The following is a 22,738-nucleotide window of genomic DNA, read 5'->3' on the forward strand; positions in this document are numbered from 1 at the left end:
CCTCGCTCAGCCAGTGAGCCGCCGGTCTGCACATGGGATCCGAACCCTCGGCGGGAGCGCCACCACGCTTCCCAAGCGGCGCACTGTAGTAGTGCGCCACCGGGCCGGCCCATCTTTTTGTTTTTTAAAAAAATATTCTTAATAAAGTTGAAGTCACACAATCATGGATCTTATTGATGTAAGAGACTTCACACATGGCTTAAACCAGTCTTTATCTTCTGGCAGGTAAAATATCATCATCTTGAAGACAACTGAAGACTAGAGAGAGAGCTAGAGCCCCAATTAGCTCTATTAGGAAAAAAACAGAGAGTTAATGAAGGCTTCCATTGGGGGTGGTGTAAGTGGGAATGGAAAGTTGGTGATGGATGCATGAGACATTTAGAGGTCACACATATTGTATGAGGACTCAGAAGTTATGAATCCTGGATTATGGAGAGAATGAGTGAAACTTTAATTGAAATAGACATCAGGAAGAGGGTCCGGTTTAGTGAAGAAGTCATGAGTTTGATTTGATTAAATATGTTGAGTCTGAACATCCATATGGAGGCATAAAAGGGTATTTGGAGATGTGAGTGTGGAGCTCGGGAGAAAGAATAGATCCATACAGTATGTTCCTCAAGAATAATGAAATAAAGAAAATGAAAAAGTCTTGTTTTCGTCATTGTACTTAAAATAGCACATAACAGCACCTGCCATATAATGGGTTCTCAATGATTGAATGAGGATTTACGGTATTAGGTTAGATCTTTGCCAATGAAATAACAAGTGAGAAAAGAGGAGGGGAAATGGTTAAGGACAGAACCTTGGGAAATGCTTGCATTTTAGAGGACAGGAAGCAGAGGAAGGGCCAGGGAAAGGCAGGGGGAAAACCCACATGGTTATGTCCACAGAAGATAAAACACAAGAGGGGACCAAGGGAAGAGGGCTGAAGAAAAGGAGAACATGAAGTTCAAGAAAAAGCCATGATTTTTGGCAGTTTGATTGTTGGTACTTTCAAGTGAGTAGTTTCAGTAAGATAAGAATAATTGAAGCAAGATGGAAGCTTATTAGAGGCAGCATGTTTATAAACTGTTTTAAGTGTTTGAAGATAAAGGAAAGGATAAAGATAGAATGTTAAGAGGTATCAGGATTGTAGGTTTTCTCAAAGTACGGACATGTTTGTAGAAGAGAAGGAATTTGGAAGTGCAGGTAAGAGATGTTATAGTTGATGGAAGAAGGTTTCGGAGGACACAGAAGGGAATGCCACTAGGAACAAAGATTAGAAAGACAAGAAAGGGCTAGTCTTGAAGGGGTGGGAGGAGTGATGCTTCATCAAAGATAGAAATCATGGGCCAGCCCGGTGGCGCACTGCTACAGTGCGCTGCTTGGGAGCACGGCGGCGCTCCCGCCGAGGGTTCGGATCCCACATACAGACTGGTTCCCACTCACTGGCTGAGCGAGGTGCGGGCGCAACACCGAGGGTTGCGATCCGTTGCCGGACACGAAAAAAGACAAAAAAAAGATAGAAATCATACTAGAGTAGAAAGATGGAGATGTGTGATGGGATGGAAGAAAGTTACAGAATCTCAACTCATATGACTTTAATCATCAGACTAAAATATTGGGCTAGGTTATATAAAAGTCTAAGGAAGACAGTGGGAGCTTGGCTTGGCAATACCTTTTAATGGAAATGGAGAAAATAATTTCTAAGTAACAGTAAGAGTTCAGCTGAAGTTAAAGAACGTGAATTTGTAGTGGCCTCTCCCCACGGGTAATCACAGATTATTCCAGATTGTAATAGTTAATGGGAGGAGCAAATTTCCCATCTCTAGAACACTGTCATTGCTTCCCCAACTTATCCCATGGGCTTATGAGGTTAGTACTTTTTACAACAAGGCGCTTGGAAGCAGAAGCTTATTTATTTGGGGTTTAGTAATCAGAGAAGAAATGATATAGTCCTCTTATTTTCTTTCCTTATCCCCTCAGTCCTAGAGAGGGAATTATGGCTTTTTGAGTTAAAACATATTGTGAAACTTCTGACTGGTAAAGATAGAGCTATGTCATTATTTTTAATAGTTGTGTAGTAGTCCATCATATTGATTTACCACAATTTATTTTGCCAATCCTCTGCAGATTGGCATTAGGGTTGTTCTCTCTCTCTCTCTCTCTATCTCTCTCTCTCTTTAGTTTTTAGTGTTTTGATGACTACCTAATGTACATAATTGTATACTGACCTGATTAATTTTTTAAAATAAATGCCTTGAGGCAGAATTGCTGGGTTAATGAACACAGCCATTTATATATTTTTTATATATCTTGCTAAATTATTCTTCATAACGTTGTCATTTTGCAGTCAGACCAAGCATGAATGAGAGTTTCCTCTTAACCTTTCCAACATTGGGTATTATTATTTTTTAATCTTTCCCAATTTGAAAGTCTAAAAATATCTTGTTTTATCTTATTTCTCTCTGATAACCAGTGCAGTTGAATATATTTTTATGGTGCTCATTTACATTTTATAGGAGTGTTATTAATTTTCTTACTGTGCAAAAAATTCATTTTATATTAAAGATATTTATATTGTCTTTGTTAAATATGTTGCATACATTTCTTCCAAGTTTTCAGTCTGTCTTTAAGATGTTTTTGCTGGGGCCGGCCCCGTGGTGCACTCGGGAGAGTGCGGTGCTGGGAGCGCAGCGTTGCTCCTTCCACGGGTTCGGATCCTATATTGGAATGGCCGGTGCACTCACTGGCTGAGCCCTTACTGGTCACGAAAAAGACAAAAAAAAAAAAAGATGTTTTTGCTGTGTGGAAAAATTTGAATGAAATCATACCTATCAACCTCTTCCTTAATGGTATCTACCTTTGAATTGTCAGAAAAAATTTTTAAAAGTCACTTATATTATCATCTAGCAATAATATGATTTTACTTTTACCATTAAATTTTTAATTCAATTGGATTTCTTTTCCAAATTCCTAATTTTCACTGATTTTAAATGCCATTTTCTCATATATTAAAATTTTTAATTGTTTTCAGTAACTAGTTTTCTTATATAGAAAAGATAATACATGTGATCATGGCCAAAAAAAAAAACAAACAAACAGTACAGTAGGGTTTAATGTGAAAAGAAATCTCTCTGACCCCTTACTTTGAAATAAAAAGTATTATTTCCAAGAGTTTCTTGTTTACACATTAAATTTCTAGATAAACTCATACTATAGCATAACTTTTTATTCTGTTTTATTGATTTGCCTTTCTATTATTCATCTTTTTTTCTACTTTTAAGATTAAAGTCACCCCTTGTTTTTGTCATTTACAGAACTTCCCTGGCAACGTGTCTAATGGATTATTAAGAAAAAGGTAGAGACATTTAGATGCCACTCTGAGAAACTGGATCCTTGCCTGATTGGTTTTTCTTACATTAATATTTGTTAGGAAAAAGAAAGAATAAACTTCGGTGATTTTTTTTTTTTGTAGGAAAAATAAAAAGACACTAAGTTTACAAATAAAACAAAAGGAGAAGCTTAAATAGAGTTTGTAATATCTTGAAAATGATTTAGCGAAAAGGAAGTGTAAGAGTTCCTAATTAAGTCACATAGGGATCATAGGACAATAAATCTTTTCTGTTAACTACATGTCTTTCCAGATAAATTTAGGCAAGTGGCTAGTTTCATTGCTGCTCAGTTCCAAAGGTTTCACTGAGTTGGCAATGATTTGAAAAACAATGTTAATCTGAGGAAATGTGATTGTAGTTCTTTCTAGAAGACTTTAAGGTAAACTGCTCTGCGTTATAGTCATGTATACTCTTAGTTGAATTGAGTCTCGTGTGTGGCGAAAGGTTTTGTAAGGAGTTTGTTTTTGGTTCTCTAAATAGACACAGCAGATTTCTATGCCTAGTAAAATTAGATTCTCTGAGATTACTAATAACCTTCCGGTTGCATTATTCAGTGACCTCTTTTTAGTTCTTCATCTACTCAATTTCTCTCACTCAAGGACAGGCTAAAATTTTAGCTCTGCCATTTTCAAACTGTATAACTCTCTCCAGTTATAAAATTGAGTAAAATATTGTGTACTTTAGAGGGCTACCATAGGATTAAATTAAATAGCATAAATGGAAGAGCCTGATACATATCAGTTATAAACCTATAAGCCCAACCACTTTCCCACTCAGTAGATAGACCAAATTCTTTCCTTACTTTTATTTCAATAATTATACACTCTCGGGCCGGCCCGGTGGCGCACTACTGTAGTGCGCCGCTTGGGAAGCGCTGTGGCGCTCCCGACGAGGGTTCGGATCCCACATGCGGACCGGTTCCCGCTCACTGGCTGAGCGAGGCGCGGGAGCCCGACGAGGGTTCGGATCCCACATGCGGACCGGTTCCCGCTCACTGCCTGAGCGAGGCGCGGGAGCGACACCGAGGGTTGTGATCCTGTTGCCGGTCCTGGTCCGGTGTGGGGGTGACACTGAGGGTTGCGATCCGTTGCCGGACACGGAAAAGACAAAAAAAGGAAAAAAAAAAAAATTATACACTCTCTTCTCTTTGTGTCTCTACTTGATTCTCATCATTTGAATATGATCAAATCTCTTAATCATTTTTTTTTAAATGGCTGCTACCACCCACACTGTCCCCAAGTCCCCAAAGCAGACCTCTCTCTTCTCTTCACGGCCAGTTGTTTTGCGGAATGTTGCTCAGTTTAGGTTTGTCTGATATTTCCTCATGATTTGTTTGAGATCATGCATTTTTTGCAAGAATACTATAAAAGTGTTGTTATGTCCACCTCAGGGCATAAGAATTCTAGTATGTGAAATCGATACATCTCATTACTTGTGATATTAACTTTGATCACTTGGTTAAAGTGGTATCTGCCAGGTTTCTCCAGTGTTGTATTATTTTTCACATTGTCATTTATAAATGTCTTGTGAGGAGATATTTTGAGTCATATAAATATCCTGTTTCTCATTATACCTTTACCCACTGATTTTATTGTAATTGATTATTCTTACCTGCAGTTATGACTGTGGTGTTTGACAAATGGGTGAATTTTCTATTTCTATCATTCTTTAGTGGTAGATGTTCTTAACTTGAGGTCCCCAGTGTTTACATATACCTGTATGCATTTTACTCGGGAGAAGAGCTGCAGCATTGATCAGATTGTCAAGAGATTATTACAGGGTATTATATTTTCCCATCCTTCACTACTTTCTCCACTTTATGGTCACAGCATCTCCATTAGATTAGATGAAAGGAATATCTTGTGTGTTTGGCTCCTGTTTCTGATCTCTCTACATAGCTTATTCTGCATTCCTTTGAAAAGATTTAATACGTAGTACACCAAAGTATACCTGAGGTGAATAAAAGCAGAGCTGCACTGTGTCATCAAGACTTTATTTTCCCTAGCCCACAGGTGGTGAACCACTAAATTTTGATCTGTATATTTCTAGTTTTATCTCACAGAACATGTATTTCATCCCTATAAAGTTTTTTACAAGTCAAATATAGTATTTAGTCTGTTTTGTAACAAAGATTGATAAAAATTTTAGCTTTTTAAAAATAATGTTGCCACAGGTTATAATGTCTTAGTTTCTTTTTTATTTTGAGCTATGCTTTCTTGGAGTAAATGGATTCTTGTGAACAAAAGCTTAAGTAAGATTTGCTTGAAACATGAATTTTTTTTATGTAATAGTTTGTGTTTTGATAATTAATGTCCCAGAAACCGTTTCTATGGCTTTATCCTTTACACAGCTTGCAGAAATGAGATTAAATCTTCTTTTTTTTTGCCCTTTAGGAGCTACTAAGTCACTTCTACCCATGCATTTTTAAAAAATAAAGCTACTAAAACAGGGTGGCTAGTTTGGCAGAAGAGAATTAAATATATGCAATATGATAGCTTTGTAGGATTATTTATGAATTGATCTTATTCTTAAAATGGGATGATTATCTTGAATCTAATTTGGCTTTCATAGAAGTTTATTCTCTTACAGTAGTACATAGACACTTGAAATAAACTAACTTTTATTAAACAGTGTAAAATTCAACAGTTTAGTATAAGGAGACAGTATGCAAGCTTGTTTAAGCAATGTCTGTTTTTTCTTACACACATGGAAAACCAGTGCTTTGCTACTACAGAAATTTCTTTGTATATTAAGGCTTAAAGAAATAGATATGTTTTTCTCCCTTCATGCATTCAGACCTTTTTTGGGCTAATTACTAAAGGGAAAATTGAATTTTAAGTAAAGGGGTCAGACACAGATGTTTAGTAAAGACACAGATATTTTCTAGTAAAACACAGATATATTCTAATAAAGCAGTATGGTATATACATGTGTAGGGGGAAATCACAGCAGCTTATTGTCACAAAAATACCCCATGTGTAGCAACTAATGGTTATGTTGTTGGAGAGGTAGGTAGATGCCACATTGTGATAGGTTTATGTGCCAAATTAAGGGGCTTGGACTACTAAGGAAGAGATCTGAGATGTAAGAAAGGCCTGAACTAGAGGAGTAGACGGGAATAAGTTCAAGAAATATTAAGGTTACATCATCAGGACATAGTGATAAACTGAATGGAGGAGGTGAGATAAGAATCAAGGGTTCTGGCATGGGTGAATGGTGCTCCCACCTTAAATAAAAAGTGAAAGAGGAGAAGCAGGTTTTAGAGAAAATAAGATATATTTAGTGTTATACATAGGAGCCCGAGGTGCTTATGGGGTCTGGTTGGAGACATCCATGTGATGGGACTATATGGTTCTGAAGCTTGGGAGAGCTTGAGATTGGGGAGTCATTAGCATAAAGGTGAGGTTGGAACTGTGATTGAATAAGATTACTCAGGAATGATCTTGAAGAGTAAGAAGAGCTATGGGTTAAGGATATAATACTGGGCATAATCTACATTTAATGGACAAGCAGGAAAGGAGAAACAGTTTTTCTCGGAGAATGCAGTGTGATGGAGGACAAAGATGACTTTTAATGAGGGAGTGATAATATAAATTTAGCATTGTTAATCCTCTGTCTGTTGTTGAATGCACTGGAGATCATGACTGAGGTTTTCCTTTTTTAGCAAATTTTCAAGGATTTTGACCAGAGAGTAGTTTATTTTCCTATGTTGTACAGGACTTGTCAGCTGAAGGAGAATTTTTTTTTACATCTGTAGTAATTTTTTTTGTGTTACAGTTTTCCTATCATATTTTTGGGGGGTCTATGTTATTTCCTATTTTTCTCTGTTAGTAATTTTCTTAACATTTTATGGAAGACTTAGAGTAGTAGTTACATCAGTCTTCTGTAGGCCTATGTAAAACCTGACTCTTTCTATTTTGCTAAGTGTGTAATGTCAGCATCTAGCATCATACTAAACCTGAATTCATCTTGGTAATGACTCACAAGTCGTTACAGTCCCCAAGGAGCTTGTGGAATGGATAGGGCTGATTGTTATTTTCATTCTCTTTTCTATTAAAGAATCTGTTCCCTTGTTTAATTATGTTATCCGTTCATAGATAGCTGTTATTTTTCTATTTCATTGGGTATATAATCTAAAATGTTAAAGCTGAAAGGAACCTTAGAAATCATCTCTTCCAATCTCTTCATTTCACAAATGTATAAACAGACCCAAAGAGGTAAAATCACTTACCTAACATCATATACGCAGAAAAAGCAAAACCAAGATCTGGAAGCCAGCTTTTCTTATTCCTGGTCGCTATAACAAGAACTCCAAATTTAATTTGCATTAAAAATAAAATTAGGCCAGGCTCTGTTATTTTTAATATTCTCATTTTGTTTTTGTGTTTCTTGGAAATAGTGTGCAGTTCGTGCAGCCACAGAAGGCAGAACTCTCATTTTGGAAGGCTTGGAAAAGGCAGAGAGGAATGTTCTGCCAGTTTTGAATAACTTGCTGGAAAACAGGGAGATGCAGCTTGAAGATGGACGATTCCTGATGTCTGCCGAGCGTTATGACAAACTTCTCCAAGTAAGAGAAGAAAAATCTGGCTGCTTTGTCTTTGTTGTCAAGCTGTGGGTAATGCCATTTTGTTGTATAAGACGTGGTTCTATGGGAATCAGGACAAAAATGTTCAGGTGGTCCTTATCTTTGGCAAATTGCTGAAGTAAAATCATGAGTGTGCAGTTTTACATGATTATTCTGTTTGCAGACTATGTCAGAAGACTGCCTAAGTTTTACTTTATTTTTTGTTTGGTGTAGTAACTATTCTCTCTTTCTCATTTTTCTCCTCTTTTCCCTCCTTTTCTGTCACCATTTTTCTTTTCCTTCTCTCAACTTCTATTAACTAAAAGCCTAATGATTTCTAGACAGTGCTGGGCATCAGGGATACAAAGATGAATAAAGTCCAGTTCTTAGACACATGGAGCTCAAAGTCCAGTTGGTATTGACAGAAATGAATAAAATATTTATGTTACCCTTATGATCCAAGCCACCAGCATCTCATGCCTGGGTTGTTATAGGAACCTCCTAACTGGACTCCCTGCTTCCATCCTTTCTTCCCCACCATGTTGTTCTCAACACAGCAGTCAGTGATCTCTATTAAACATGAGTCAGACTGCGTCACTCCTGTGCTCTAACCCCAATGGCTTCCTGTTCCGCTCAGACTAAAATCCAAAGTCCTTTCAGTAGAATACAGCACACTGGGGCCAGCCCGGTGGCGCACTTGGTAGAGTGCGGCGTTTGGGAGTGCAGCGGCGCTCCCGCCGAGGGTTTGGATCCCATATAGAGACCGGTCCGCTCACTGGTTGAGCGCGCTGCGGGCGCGACACCAAGGGTTGCGATCCCGTTGCCAGTCGTGGTATGGGTGCGACACTGAGGGTTGCGATCCCGTTACCGGTCATGAAAAAAGACAAAAAGGAAAAAAAAAAAAAAGAATACAGCACCCTATGTGATTTGGACCATTATACCTCTTGCCTTATCTCCTTCTATCCTCCCCTGCTTTTACTCCACTCCAGCTACTGGTATTCTCTTTACTATACCTTAAACATTCTAAGTAGGCATTCTCCTACTTTCTAGCCTTTGCACAGGCACTTCCTTCTTCCCAGAGTGGTTTTCTCCCAGATATCTGCTTGGCTTACTCATGCACCTCTTTCAAGTGTTTACTCAAATGTTGCATTATCAATGAAGCCTGCCTGACCCGTCTATTTAAAATTGCAATTTTCTCTCTGCCTTTGTACTCCCTTACCCTGCTCTATTTTCTTCCAGGCTGTCTTCTAACATTCTAGGTAACTTACTTATGTGTTGTGCTTTTAGTTCATTGTCTGCCTCTCCCAACTAGAATATAAATTTCACAAGGGCAGGGATTTTTGTTACTGTTATTATCTCAAGCTCCTGTATCAATGCCTGGCGCATGGTAGGTGATTAGTAACTATTCGTTGAGTGAATGAATAAGTGCAATAAAATGATTAAATGCTGTTATACACGTGCATATAAAGAGGCAACAACTAGGGAATGTAGGGCTCTTCAAAGCCTTTGGATTAGGGGTCATGTAATGTCACAAATGATAAGAAGATACTCAGCCTTCATTCAGCTCAAACTGCACCACACTGGAGCACTCTGGCTAACTCAGCCTTCTGTGACTGATTGCTTTGCTCTACATTCTAGGACTTAGAGTCTCTCTCACACTTGTTTTGTAGAGATTCATATGGGCTAATCTTACTACTCCAAGTTGGTTTCAAATTGTTCAAGAGCAGGATCCATGTCTTATACTTCTTGATCTTGCTCCCAGGGTGCTAATACAAGTCCAGAACATACTAGGCACTAAATAATAGATGTTGACACCAGAGGGTCTGACTGAACTAATGCTCCATGGCTGGCAGGTCCAGGAGTATCTCTTTCTGATTCCCACTGTATGAGTCAGTTTCTCCGCAACCCTATCAGCAGTCTGTTTCTTTACAGTATATGGAAGTTTCTAGATGGTGTTTTTATTGTACACTGTAGTCATTTTTTCCAGATCTATCTACAGATCATCTCATGGTGATATAACTAGAAGGGGATAATCAAAGATTTAATCAATAAAAAAAGTTAAATTTCTTCATTTATATTGTTACTGTTTAATTTCTGAAATGAAAGCTATTTTTATTTGTTTTTACAAGTAGGTGGATATTATTCAGAATGTTTTCTCTTTAGACACTTTCTAATTACAAAATAACTATTTGCCCCTTTATTCTTATAGTAGAACTCTGTGCAAAGTTATTGAACATGTTACTTTGGATAGGAATTTGCAATATGGGGATCAAAAGGGTTTTAGTACACAAGAAATGCTTATTATTATTAAGTGTGAAGGATCTACTTCAGTGTTTTTTCCCAAAGTAAATATCAATATAAATGCATAATTTTTATCAGTAAATGTTATTTCTATATTCATAGAATCTGTCTCATGAGAACCTCATAGAATATAGGCAAGATCCCTTCACAAAACACTACCATCTTAAGATAATTTCTATGGTAAAAAGATGCCAACACCATCATTTAAATTCTACTTATTAAAATGTTACTGGTTTTATAGACGTAATTGTAGTAGAATTTTGTTATTTTGGAAATAGATACAATCAATTTGTATAAACCTTATTTATATTCTGATTATCATTTTTAGGTAAATGGAAAATAGGAATATTTTGCTTTGTAAAGATTGTTCTCTTGGTTTCTCAGACAGGACTAGATCTAGATTCTTGTTCTCTAGTGAGTGTGACATAGTGTCATCATACTGTCAATCTTTAATTAAAGGTAGATTTGTGATTTTGATTATAGTTGAAATGCTTATTTTAAAAATTCATGTAATCTATCAAGAAACATTTATGCTATTATACTAGGTAATATTTGTCTCAAGAGCTTAGATCTAGCATGAAGCAGTCATGTATAGCAGTAAATGTTCAAATGACTAGTGATAGAAGCTTATGTAGAATACAGTGAAGGGCTACAAAAGTGGTTCTAAGAAGTTGGGGGAAGGGATCAGACAAAAGCCTATTTTTATGAAGGTGTTGTTTGTGCTGAGCTTTGAGTGATACTTGTGTTTATGCTGAGCAAAGTGAAAAGGGCGTTCCAAACAAATGGAACAGTGTTGGTGAGGCACCATGATGTGTTTGGAGAGCTGCAGTTGTGAGATGGGTTTTGGAGCACAGGATCACGGAAGGCAGGTCCAGGGGACGGGTGTGCAGTTGTTGCTGAGACTGAGAGAATCAGACACGAATCCTTCCAGGAAAGCTCTTAAGAGTTTCTACAATATCATATGGGCTGTTTCCTCTGAAGATCTGTTAAAAGCTGTGGACCTTTGTCTTCTAATGTACATATGTGCATTCATATAAATTTTGTAAGCAATGGAACCTACTGCTGAATGCCATGAAGAACCATTGATAGAGTGAGGCACAGGAGGAAGGAAATGACATTTAACAGGTGCTTGCTGTGGACCAGTTGCTTTCATGTACATTCTCCTATTTAGTTTTTATAGCAGTCATATTAATCTAAGTGATATTATTTCCATTTTTGAATGAGAGGGCTGAGCTCCAAGGGTATAATAACATGCCTTTGGTCATTTAGGTAGAGTGTGCATCAAGCAGTTGAGCCAGGATTTGTGATTCTACATCCTATACTGTTTCCATTCTCTCAGCTCCACCATAGCTAGTTGCAGGACCATTGGCAAGCTGTATAACTCCTTTGACCTTCAGTTTGTTCATTCATATAAAAAGGAGATTGAGTGTCTATTTGGATTCTAGTGAAAGTTAAATGAGAAAAATTCACGGAACATGCTTACCATGTAGTAAATTATCGAAATATGTTAGTTATTACTAGTAATATGCCTTGCTAGAAAAATGCCTATAAACATAGTCATCTATTTAAGGTCTGTGGGCAATCTGCTTTGAAATGGTCTGCCCCTCTAGGACTACATTTTCTTTTTTTTTTTTCCTTTTTTTGTCTTTTTTACTGACCGGTAACGGGATCACAACCCTTGGTGTCGCGCCCGTACCGGGGACCGGCAATGGGATCGCAACCCTCTGTGTTGCGCCCACACCGCGCTCAGCCAGTGAGCGGGAACCGGTCTCCACATGGGATCCGAACCCTCGGCGGGAGCACTGCCGCGCTCCTAAGCAGCACACTCTCCAGTGCACCACCGGGCCGGCCCTAGGACTACATTTTTAAAAATATCTAGTTGTGTATTTTCCTTACCTTCCTAATTCTGTTGCTCTGTGTTACTGACTAGGGCTTGAGGTCTGACCCAGGTCTTCTTTGTTTGTTGGTATATTAGCTGCTTTTCCTTCCCAACATGTCTTTATGTTATGAGCCTTCCTGGCATCCTGACTCCGATGTCACTTTGCTCCCTTCCTTGACAGTTTGGTTTTGAGAGTGTTCTCAGATACAGTTTTCTCAACAGTGTCTAAGATCCTTGGCCTGGTAGCTCTTGAAATTGTAATCTATATCATTTATGCTGTAGTTTTTTTTTTTTTACCTCTTACTTTTCTAGGAGCATACCAAAACAGAGTTGGATGCTTGGAAGATTGTCCGAGTTAGTGAAAATTTCCGAGTGATTGCATTGGGCTTGCCAGTGCCAAGGTACTCTGGGAATTCATTAGACCCCCCTCTCCGTTCTCGATTTCAAGCCAGAGATATTTATTATCTCCCCTTCAAGGTAAGTATGAAAAAGGGCAATTTATTTTTTAAACAGTTTTTCTATTTATAACAAGAAATTCAATTGAATAAAAATGTTACTATGTTTTTAGATGTCTTCATCAGTAGTTAATGGAAAGGAAAAAGGATAATAGGGTGAAGAAAATCTCCCAGAAAGTAGGAAGAAAAGTTATTGTGGCATTATTTGCCTGAAAGTTTTCTAAAAAAGTATGACTTCTCTTTTATAAAATGAAATGTGTAAAGAAATGGTTTTTTGCTATTAGTTATTTAGTGTCTGCTTCTTTCTTTCTTTTTTTTTTTTTTTCTTTTTCGTGACCGGTAAGGGGATCGCAACCCTTGGTGTGGTGTCGCCCGCACCGCGCTCAGCCAGTGAGCGCACCGGCCATTCCTATATAGGATCCGAACCCGCGGCAGGAGTGTCGCTGCACTCTCCCGAGCGCACCACAGGGCCGGCCCATTCTTTCTTTCTTTTTTCTTTTTTTCTTTTTGTGGCTGGCCAGCATGGCAGTCCAAACCGTTGACCTTGGTGTTATCAGCATCATGCTCTAACCAAGTGAGCTAACTTGTCAGCTCAGTGTCTGCTTAATTAAAAGGTTGGAATGTATCTATAAAACATTTGCGTTTAATCTGTTACATTACTTGTTAATTGACTTTATATGTTTCTGTGTTGTTTTAGGACCAACTTAAACTATTGTATTCAGTTGGAGCCAATGTTTCTGCTGAGAAGTAAGTATATTTTTATAAATATCTGGAAACTTAACATTGAATTTGTTTTACCTGTTTATTGATTGATCGATTCATTCATTCATCCAACAACTGTTCTCTGAAGAATTTTTCAGTATTAAGAGGTTTGATAAGTGTTGGGATAAAATTAATATATGATCTTTGATGACAAGAAACTTAAGATCTAATAAAGTTGAAATGTATGTGGATAGTTTACTTTAACATAGTGTAGGAAGTGCCATAATTTCAGAATATTAGGGCTATTTGTGTTTGAGACTTTATAAGGGCTTCACAAAGACGTTGGCATTTGAAATGAGTCCTAAATAATGAATAGGCTTTTGCAGATAGAGAATGGAATTGAGGAATTCTATGACATTTTTTTTGAAAGCATGAGATATGAGAGTTTATGCCTTGTTTTTAGGACTATAAAAAGCTCCTGGTGTCTAGAGTTTAGGTTTGGGATTGAGTAAGGTGGGCTATGAGGCTGGTAGAGTAGATTTGGGCTTGGTTGTGAAAAACTTCATATTGTGATGAATTTAGGAAATATATCTGTACATCTAGTCAGTTTCTGAGTTTTATATTATGTTTTCATATTATGTATGAAGCCAATGTTCTTTAAGAATTAATAGTGGGGATTACCTTTGCCCAGCTATTTTATATTTAATGGATTTATACATTTTATATTTTAAAACTATTAGAATAAAATTTAATATCATTTTTCCCCCTAGAGTTTCTCAGCTCTTGTCTTTTGCCACAACTCTCTGTTCCCAAGAATCTTCTACTCTTGGACTTCCAGATTTTCCTTTAGATAGTTTACCAGCTGCGGTTCAAGTTCTGGTATGTAAAAAGTAAATTAATGACTGGTATACCCAAATGAAGCAAAGAAAATTTGAAAGTTAATCATTGGGGATTAACCACTTCAGTTTGCCTTATATTCTTTTATAAATATTACAAGGCCTGAGACTAATTTGTTGTGCAGTGCAGTAAACTGTAGAGAAACCAAGGACATGTTCTGAGCCCCTAAAAGCTAGTAGCTTTGGAGTAGGAGGCAGTAGACTTGCAATCTCAGTAAAATTTCCACAGAGGGAAGGAAGGCTTCAGTCTGATCATGTAAGGGGCATGCTGCAGAGTCAGGTAGGCCTCAGAGCTGCCTGAGGCTGGGGATCTGGGGTTTTCACACTCTATCACCCATTTGTTAATGGTCATCCCAGAGGACACAGATTTCCAGGCACTAGCTGCTCTCCCAGCCTGTGAGCAAAGCTGGCTCCAGGACCCCAAGGGCAAACTTCTTAAAAAGACCCTCAGCAGCTAGCTGTTAGAAAGCTGGGAAGCACACAGAAAGAATATAAATAGATCTGAGGGATTTGGTGGAGCACAGTCATTGTCCAATACCGTTTCACAAAGGGCATGGCAGGTGTGTCTGGAGTGATGGAAAAGCCTTCTGGGCAAAGGGCACAGCACAAACAAAGATGTTCAACCACAGAAGGGCCTGGTATGTTTGGGGAATGAGAATAAGTGTGTAAGTGAGTGTGGTGGAAAGAAAGGTTAGAACCCTACTGTGATGTGTTTAGCATGATGAGTGAAGTTGCCTGGATTTTATGCTGTAGAAGTGGCCCATCAGATGTTGTGAAGTAGGTGGGGTCTGAGATGATCAGATTTGTGTTTAAGGAAGACACCTCTGTTTGCAACTGGGGAGAGCCTGGATGTATGGGGAACCAATAGGAGGCTGTTGTAACACTCAGTAAGACCCTGCTGAGGAGCGCATCATCCAAGGTAGTGGGGACACCGCCTTAGGCAAGACACTCTTATTTTTATTTATGTATATTTTATTTTTTTGCTGTAATATGCTATATACTACTTTTTTTTAAATTGAAGCATAATCAATTATACATATTTGTGGAGTACAAAGTTTACTATCAGTAGTTGTGTAAAATATGTGATGGTCAATCAGGATAGTTGGCTTATTCATCATTATAATACGTAATCATTCTTTGTGTCCATTAACCATAAATTGAAGCATAATCAATTATACATATTTGTGGAGTACAAAGTTTACTATCAGTAGTTGTGTAAAATATGTGATGGTCAAATCAGGATAGTTGGCTTATTCATCATTATAATACGTAATCATTCTTTGTGTCCATTAACCAATTTCTCATTAATTTCTCATTAACCCCCAACCCTTTCCACTTCTAGACCACAGTTCTGTTCTCGCTTTCTTTTTTTTTTTTTTTTTTTTTCCCTTTTTGTCTTTTTTCGTGACTGGCAATGGATCGCAACCCTCAGTGTCGCGCCCGGACCGGACCGGACCGGGACCGGCAACGGCAACGGGATCGCAACCCTCGGTGTTGCATCTGCGCCTCGCTCAGCCAGTGAGCAGCTCGTCTGTATGTGGGATCCGAACCCTCAGCGGGAGTGCCACCACACTCCCAAGCGGCGCAGTGTAGCAGTGCGCCACCGGGCCGGCCCTGTTCTCGCTTTCTAAAAGTTCAATATATTATTGTGGTTTCTGTTTTTTCATTCTCTTTCTTTCTTATTCAGCTCCCACTTATGAGTGAGGACATGTATATTTCTCTTTCTGTGCCTGGGTTGTTTCACTTAACATGATTTTTTCCAAGTTCATCCATATTGCTGTGAATGGCAGAATTTCATTCTTTTTAATAGCTGAGTAGTATTCCATTGTGTGTATGTATACCACATTTTCCTTATCCAGTCATTTGTTGATGGACATTTAAGTTGTTTCCAGCTCTTAACTGTTGTAAACAGAGCGGCGATGAATGTGGAAGTGCAGATATCCCTTCACCATGATGATTTCCTTCCTTTTGGTATATACCCAGAAGTGGGATTGTTGGATTATATGGTAGTTCTGTCTGTAGTTGTTTGAGAAAACTCCATACTGTTTTCCATAGTGGTTGTACTAATTTATAGTCCCAACATAGTGTAGAAGAGTTCTCCTTTCTCCACATCCTCATCAGCATTTGTTTTAACTGGGTTAAGATGGTATCTCTACATGGTTTTGGCTTGCATTTCCCCAATGATTAGTGATGCTGAGCATTTCTTCATGTACCTGTTGGCCATTTGGATGGCTTCCTTTGAAAAATGTCTATTCAACTCCTTTGCCCATTTTTTAATTGTAGTGTTTGTTTTTTACAGAGAAGTTGTTTGAGTTCCTTGTATATTCTGGATATATTAATTCCTTGTCTGATGTGCAGTTTACAAGTGTTTTCTCCCATTCTGCAGGTTGTCTTTCCACTCTGTTGATTGTTTCCTTTGCTATGCAGAAGCTTTTTACTTTGATATAATCCCATTTATTTATTTTTTCTTTTATTGCTTGTGCTTTTGGAGTGTTATTCATCAATTCTTTGCCCAGTCCTACTTCCTGGAATGTTTCCCCTATGTTTTCTTTTAGTAGTTGTATGGTTTCAGGTCTTATACCTACATCTTTAATCCATTTTGAGTTGGTTTGGGTATATGGCCAGAGGTATGGATCTAGTTTCATTCTTTTGCATATGTATGTCCAATTTTCCTAGTACTGTTTGTTGAAGAGACAGTCTTTTCCCCAGTGAATGTTCTTGTTGCCTTTGGCAGAGATCAGCTGGCTGTAAGTATGTGAGTTGATTTTGGGGTTCTCTATTCCACTCCACTGATCCAAGTGTCTATTTTTATGCCAGTACCATGCTGCTCTGGTTACTATAACTTTGTAGTATAATTTGAAGTCAGGTAGTGTTATGCCTCCGGCTTTATTTTTTTTTGCTCAGGATTGCTTTGGGTATTTGGGGTCTTTTGTTGTTCCATATGAATGTTGAGATTGTTTCTTCCATTTCTGTGAAGAATGTCATTGGTATTTTATTGGTGATTGCATTGAATCTGTAGATTGCTTTGGGTAGTATAGACATTTTCACAATGTTAAGTTGTGCAGTCCAAGAGTGTGGAAAGTCTTTCCATCTTTTTGTGTCTTCTTTAATTTCTATCAGTAGTGGTTTGTAGTTCTCATTGTAGAGATCTTTCACCTCCTTGGTTAAATTGATTCCTAGGTATTTTATTTTTTTGTGACTGTTGTAAATGGGCTTACTTCCTTGATTTTTCTTTCTGTTAGCTCATTATTGGAGAATAGAAATGAAACTGATTTGGGGGCATTTATTTTGTGTCCTGCAATGTTACTGAAATTATTAACCACCTCTAGGAGTATTTTGATAGAGTCTTTAGGTTTTTCTATATCTTGGATCATGTTATCTGCAAATAGGGACAGTTTGAATTCATGTTTTCTGATCTGGATGCCCTTTATTTCTTTCTCTTGCCTGATTGCTCTGGCTAGTACCTCCAGTACTATGTTAAATAGAAGTGGTGAGAGTGAACATCCTTGTCTTGTTCCTGTTTTTAGGGGAGAAGCCTTCAGTTTTTCCCCATTCAGAATGATACTGGCGGTGGGCTTGTCATACATGGCTTTTACTGTGTTGAGATACTTTCCTTCTATGCCTAATTTGTTCAGAGTCTTTACCATGAAGGGATGTTGAATTTTATCAAATGCTTTTTCTGCATCTATTGAGATAATCATATAGTTTTTGTCATTGATTTTGTTGATGTGATATATCACATTTATTGACTTTCATATGTTGAACCATCCTTGTATCCCTGGGACAAATCTCACTTGATCATGGTGTATAATTTTTTTGATGTGTTGCTGTATTCTGATTGTTAATATCGAATCTCACTTGATCATGGTGTATAATTTTTTTGATGTGTTGCTGTATTCTGATTGTTAATATTTTGTTGAGGATTTTTGCATCTATGTTCATCGAGGATATTGGCCTGTAATTTTCTTTTTTTTGTTGTGTCTTTATCTGGTTTTGGTATCAGAGTTATGTTGGCCTCATAGAATGGGTTTGAGAGAATGGCATCTGTTTCAATTTTTGGAATAGTTTGAGGAGAATTTGTATTAATTCCTCTTTAAAGGTTTGGTAGAATTCAACTGTAAAGCCATCTGGATGCAGGCTTTTCTTTGTTGGAAGATTGCTGATTACTGCTTCAATCTTATTGCTTCTTATTGGTCTGTTCTGGCTTTCTGTCTCTTCTTGGTTCAGTGTTGGTAGTTTGTATGTGTCCAGAAACTTATCCTTTTCTTCCAGGTTTTCATATTTGTTGTCATACAGTTGTTTATGATAGTTTCTAATGATTCATCATATTTCTGTGGTATCGGTTGTAATGTCTCCCTTTCATTTCTGATTTTTGTTATTTTGGTCTTTTCTTTTTTTTGTTAACCTAGCTAATAGACAAACCTAGTTTGTCTATTTTATTTATCTTCTTGAAAAACCAACTGGAGTGGATTGAATTATGTCCCCCCAAAACCTATTCAAGCTTGAATTGTATCTCCCATGTTTTATGTATTAGAAACTTAGACCACACTGTGACTGTTAACAGGGTGGGAAATCCTATTATGGAAATTGAAAGGTGGAGGCTTAAAGAGGTGATTGGACTGTAGGACCATGCAGTAGAGAATGGATTAGAAATGGTGGTCAGGGGTGTGGTTCTGAGGGCTTTAAAAGAAGAGGAGAGTCTGTCTTTCTCTCTCTCTCTGCTCTCTCTGCTTCCACCATCTCGCAATTTGAGACCCCTAGGTCACTATCGCCACCACCAGATGGACTTTGGACTTCCCAGCCTCAGAAACTGTAAGCAATAAATTTCATTTTCTGTATAAATCGCCCAGTTTGATATATTCTATAATGAGCAACACAAACGAACTAATACACCAACTTTTTGTTTTGTTGATCTTTTCTATCATTTTGGGGGTGTCTGTTTCATTTAGTTCTGCTCTGATCTTATTTCTTTCTGTCTACTACAGATTGTTGTTGTTTTTTGAATTCTTTGAAGTGTAGTGTTAGATCATTTAATTGAAGTCTTTCCATTCTTTTGATGTAAGCATTTATTGCCATTAATTTGCCTGTTAGTACTGCTTTTGCAGTATCCCACAGGTTTTGCTATGATGTCTGTTTATTTTCATTAGTTTCAAGAATTTTTTTTTTTTATTGAATTGTAATTAAGTATACATATTTTTGGGATTCAATGTTGACATATGTTGATCAAATCAACATTACTAGTATGTATATTGTTACAAATTGTACTTATTCTTTATGCCCCTTGTCCAATCTCTCCATATCCCCCTCTCCCACCCTCCTCCCACCACTGATAACCCTAGATTCCTTCTCTCCCTCTAAAAGAGTAATGGTTACTCTGTTGATTTGTTGCCAAGATGATCTGTCTGGTCCTGAAAGGTGTGTTCAGGTCCCCCAATATTATCATAGAGCAGATGTTTCTTCTGTCACTCTGGAATGGGCTTTGTGGAGAGAGACATCCTCTTCTTTTCTTTGGTCTCTGCTGGTGACTCTCCTTGTGTCAGTGCACTACAGTGGCTGGCAGACCATCTGCATGGTGGTTGTGACATCTAGCCACTTACACGGCAGCTGTGGTTACTGTGGTGGGCCACATGGAGGTGATGTTTTTGGCATGCTCCTTGGTGCTGGTGGTGTGCCTGGCTGGGGAGTCTGGTCCCTGGCTCTGTGCCTCAGATCCCTGGGCGGGCCCCGAGGAGCTGGCAGTGTGCCTGGTTGTGGGTGGAGGGGTCTGGTTCCCAGATCCATGTCCTGGGCTCCTGGGCAGGGCCCTGAGGTGCTGGTGGTATGCCTGGGTGTGGGTGGGGGGTCCAGTCCCCAGTTGCATGACTCAGGTCCCCGGGCCCCGAGGAGCTGGCAGTGTGCCTGGTTGTGGGTGGAGGGGTCTGGTTCCCAGATCCATGTCCTGGGCTCCTGGGCAGGGCCCTGAGGCGCTGGTGGTATGCCTGGGTGTGGGTGGGGGGTCCAGTCCCCAGTTGCATGACTCAGGTCCCCGGGTGGGCCCCACGGTGATGGTGGTGTGCCTGGATGTGGGCAGGGGGTCTGGTCCCTGCTTCCATGCCTCAGGTCCCCTGGTGGGCCCTGAGGCAATGGTGGTGTGCATGGGCCAGAACTAATTTTTTTCCTTTCCTTACTTCTAAAATGGGGAACTTCCTATGGGAACCAGTACTTGAGCTGTGTTGTTGAGCTAAATTGCTACTTTGCTGCTGTTTCCCTAGGGAAGACTTTTTGTGCAGCTCAGGATTTAATGGTTGCCTTATAGGTATTTCTGGCTCTCCGGAGTCCTGGTGTACCTGGATTGTGTAGAAACTCTGAGCCGGGCCTGAATCTTATCATCAAACTGCACCTCATGCAATTTTGCATTCCCGCCTAGTCTCCTCTGAGTGTTCCTGCACTGATTGGGGGGCAGATTGGCTGTCCTCGCTGTGTCCCAGTGTTTTCCTAGTGGGCCTGTCTCCCCCACTGCCTGTGCTCCAAACACTTCCCATGGGATGGGCCCTGTGCTGGTCCCTTGCAATGACTCACCGACCTCTCAATGGCTCCCTTTGTTCAGCTGCTCTGGCTCCTCCTGTGTGGGTCCACAGGAACCCTATTAGTGTTTTTGCTGGGGTCCATTAAGGTCCTCTTCTCCCCTGCCGTCTCCAAGGAACTCCATCCGAAGGGCACAGCTTTGGCTTCTGCTGGCTCCTGCTCCATGCACTCAGCAGTTCCAACCTTAAAGCGGCCACAGCCCCAAATGCTCCTAGCCATTTTTTCTTTCTCTCAACATGGCTTCTCCCCCTTCATGAACTCCGTAGGTCTCTCCTCCTCTTCCCCTGAGTTCCAGAGACCCCAGCTTGGCTGTTGTTACATTTTTATAGTTGTAAATTGGTTGATTTGTGGGAGAGAGTCACGCTGGGGACCGTCTGTTCTGCCATCTTGACTGAAACTCCTCTAGTTTCAAGAAATTTTTTGATTTCCTGTTTAATTTTTTCTTGGACTTATAGGTCATTCAGGAACATATTGTTTGGTTTCCACATATTTGTATAGCTTCCAGGGTTTTGCTTGTTATTGATTTCCAGTTTTAATCCATTGTGGTGTGAAAAAATACTTGGAATGATTTCAGTTTTTTAAAATTTGCTAAGACTAGATTTGTGATCTAGTATGTGTTCTGTCCTGGAGAATGTTCCTTGTGCTGATGAGAAGAAAGCATATTCTTTAGTTTTTGGGTGAAATGTTCTATATATATCTACCAGGTCCAGTTGGTCTAAGGTGTAGTTTAAATTCTGTGTCTCTTTGTTGATTTGTTGCCTGGAAGATCTGTCCCATACTGAGAGAGGGGTGTTCATGTCACCCACTATTAATGTATTAGGGACTATTTCTTTCTTTAGGTCTGAGTGTTTGCTTTATATATCTGGGTGCTCCAGTATTGGGTACATACATATTTATGATTGTTATGTCTTCTAGCTGGATAGATCCTTTTATGATTATATAATGGCCTTCTTTGACTCTCTATGCTTTTTGGTTTAATGTCTATTTTATCTGATACAAGAATAGCTATTCCTGCTCGTTTTGGTTTCCGTTTGCATGGTATATCTTTTTCCATCCCTTCACTTTTAGTCTGTGTGTGTCTCTATAGGTGAGATGGGTCTCTTGAAAACAGCATATACATGGGCATATCCAGTCATTCAATCTGTGCCTTTTGAATGGGGAGTTTAATCCATTCACATTTAGGAGAGTTATTGACAGGTATTGTTTAATTTATGTCTTTTAATTGCTTTCTGTTTAGATGTTTTATGTATCTTTTGATCATTACTTCCCCTTTTGTTTCTCTTCTTCAGTGTTGGAAATTTGAGGTGGCATGATTTAGCTTCTTACTCTTCCTCACTGGCATTTTCGTTTTAATGACAGGTTTTGCTCTTTCTTGTGTATCTGTGATAGTGATCATCATTATTCAGATTCCAAATGTAAGACTCCCTTGAGAATTTCTTGCAGGGCTGGTCATGTGGTGGTGAACTCCTGCAATTTTTGTTTCTCTGGGAAATACACTATTTCTCCCTCATTTCTGATGGAGAGCCTTGCTTGGTAAAGAATTCTTTGCTGGCAATTTTTTTTCTTTTAGTGTTTTGAATTTATCATTCCACTTTCTTCTGGCCAGTAGGGTTTCAGTTGAGAAGTCTGCTTTTAGTATGATGGGGGTTCCCTTACAGGTGACAATGCTTTTCTCTTGCTGCTTTTAAAATTCTCTCTTTGTCTTTGAGCTTTGCACATTTGACTATGATATGTCTCAGAGAGGATAATTTTGCGTTTTTTTTTTTTTATTGACCTGATTTGATTTTTTTTTTTTAATTTTATTTTGTCGATATACAATGAGGTTGATTATTGTGGACCATTACTGAAACCGCCCTCCCTCCTCCCTGTCCCCCCTCCCACCCAACAAAGTCCTTTCTGTTTGCTTGTCGTATCAACTTAAAGGAGTTGTAGTTGTTAAGTCTTCCCCCCCCCCCCCCCTCCAGTTTTTTTTTTTGGTGTGTGTGTGTGTGTGTGTGTGTGTG

General features: G+C 38.9%; 1 protein-coding gene across 1 annotated transcript in view; it reads left to right on the top strand.

The window, feature by feature from the left end:
• VWA8 (von Willebrand factor A domain containing 8) overlaps window positions 1–22,738 on the top strand; it is a gene marked incomplete at its 3' end in the record, with an annotated part of 158,283 nt that overhangs the window by 66,184 nt on the left and 69,361 nt on the right. The window contains exons 5-8 of the mRNA XM_008569202.1: window positions 7,774–7,941; window positions 12,431–12,595; window positions 13,271–13,320; window positions 14,046–14,154. Of these exons, the coding sequence (XP_008567424.1) occupies window positions 7,774–7,941; window positions 12,431–12,595; window positions 13,271–13,320; window positions 14,046–14,154 (492 nt within the window). The remainder of the gene's footprint in view (window positions 1–7,773; window positions 7,942–12,430; window positions 12,596–13,270; window positions 13,321–14,045; window positions 14,155–22,738) is intronic.

Source organism: Galeopterus variegatus, unplaced genomic scaffold (genome assembly GCF_000696425.1).
Source record: "Galeopterus variegatus unplaced genomic scaffold, G_variegatus-3.0.2 Scaffold476, whole genome shotgun sequence".
Taxonomy (NCBI): domain Eukaryota; kingdom Metazoa; phylum Chordata; class Mammalia; order Dermoptera; family Cynocephalidae; genus Galeopterus; species Galeopterus variegatus.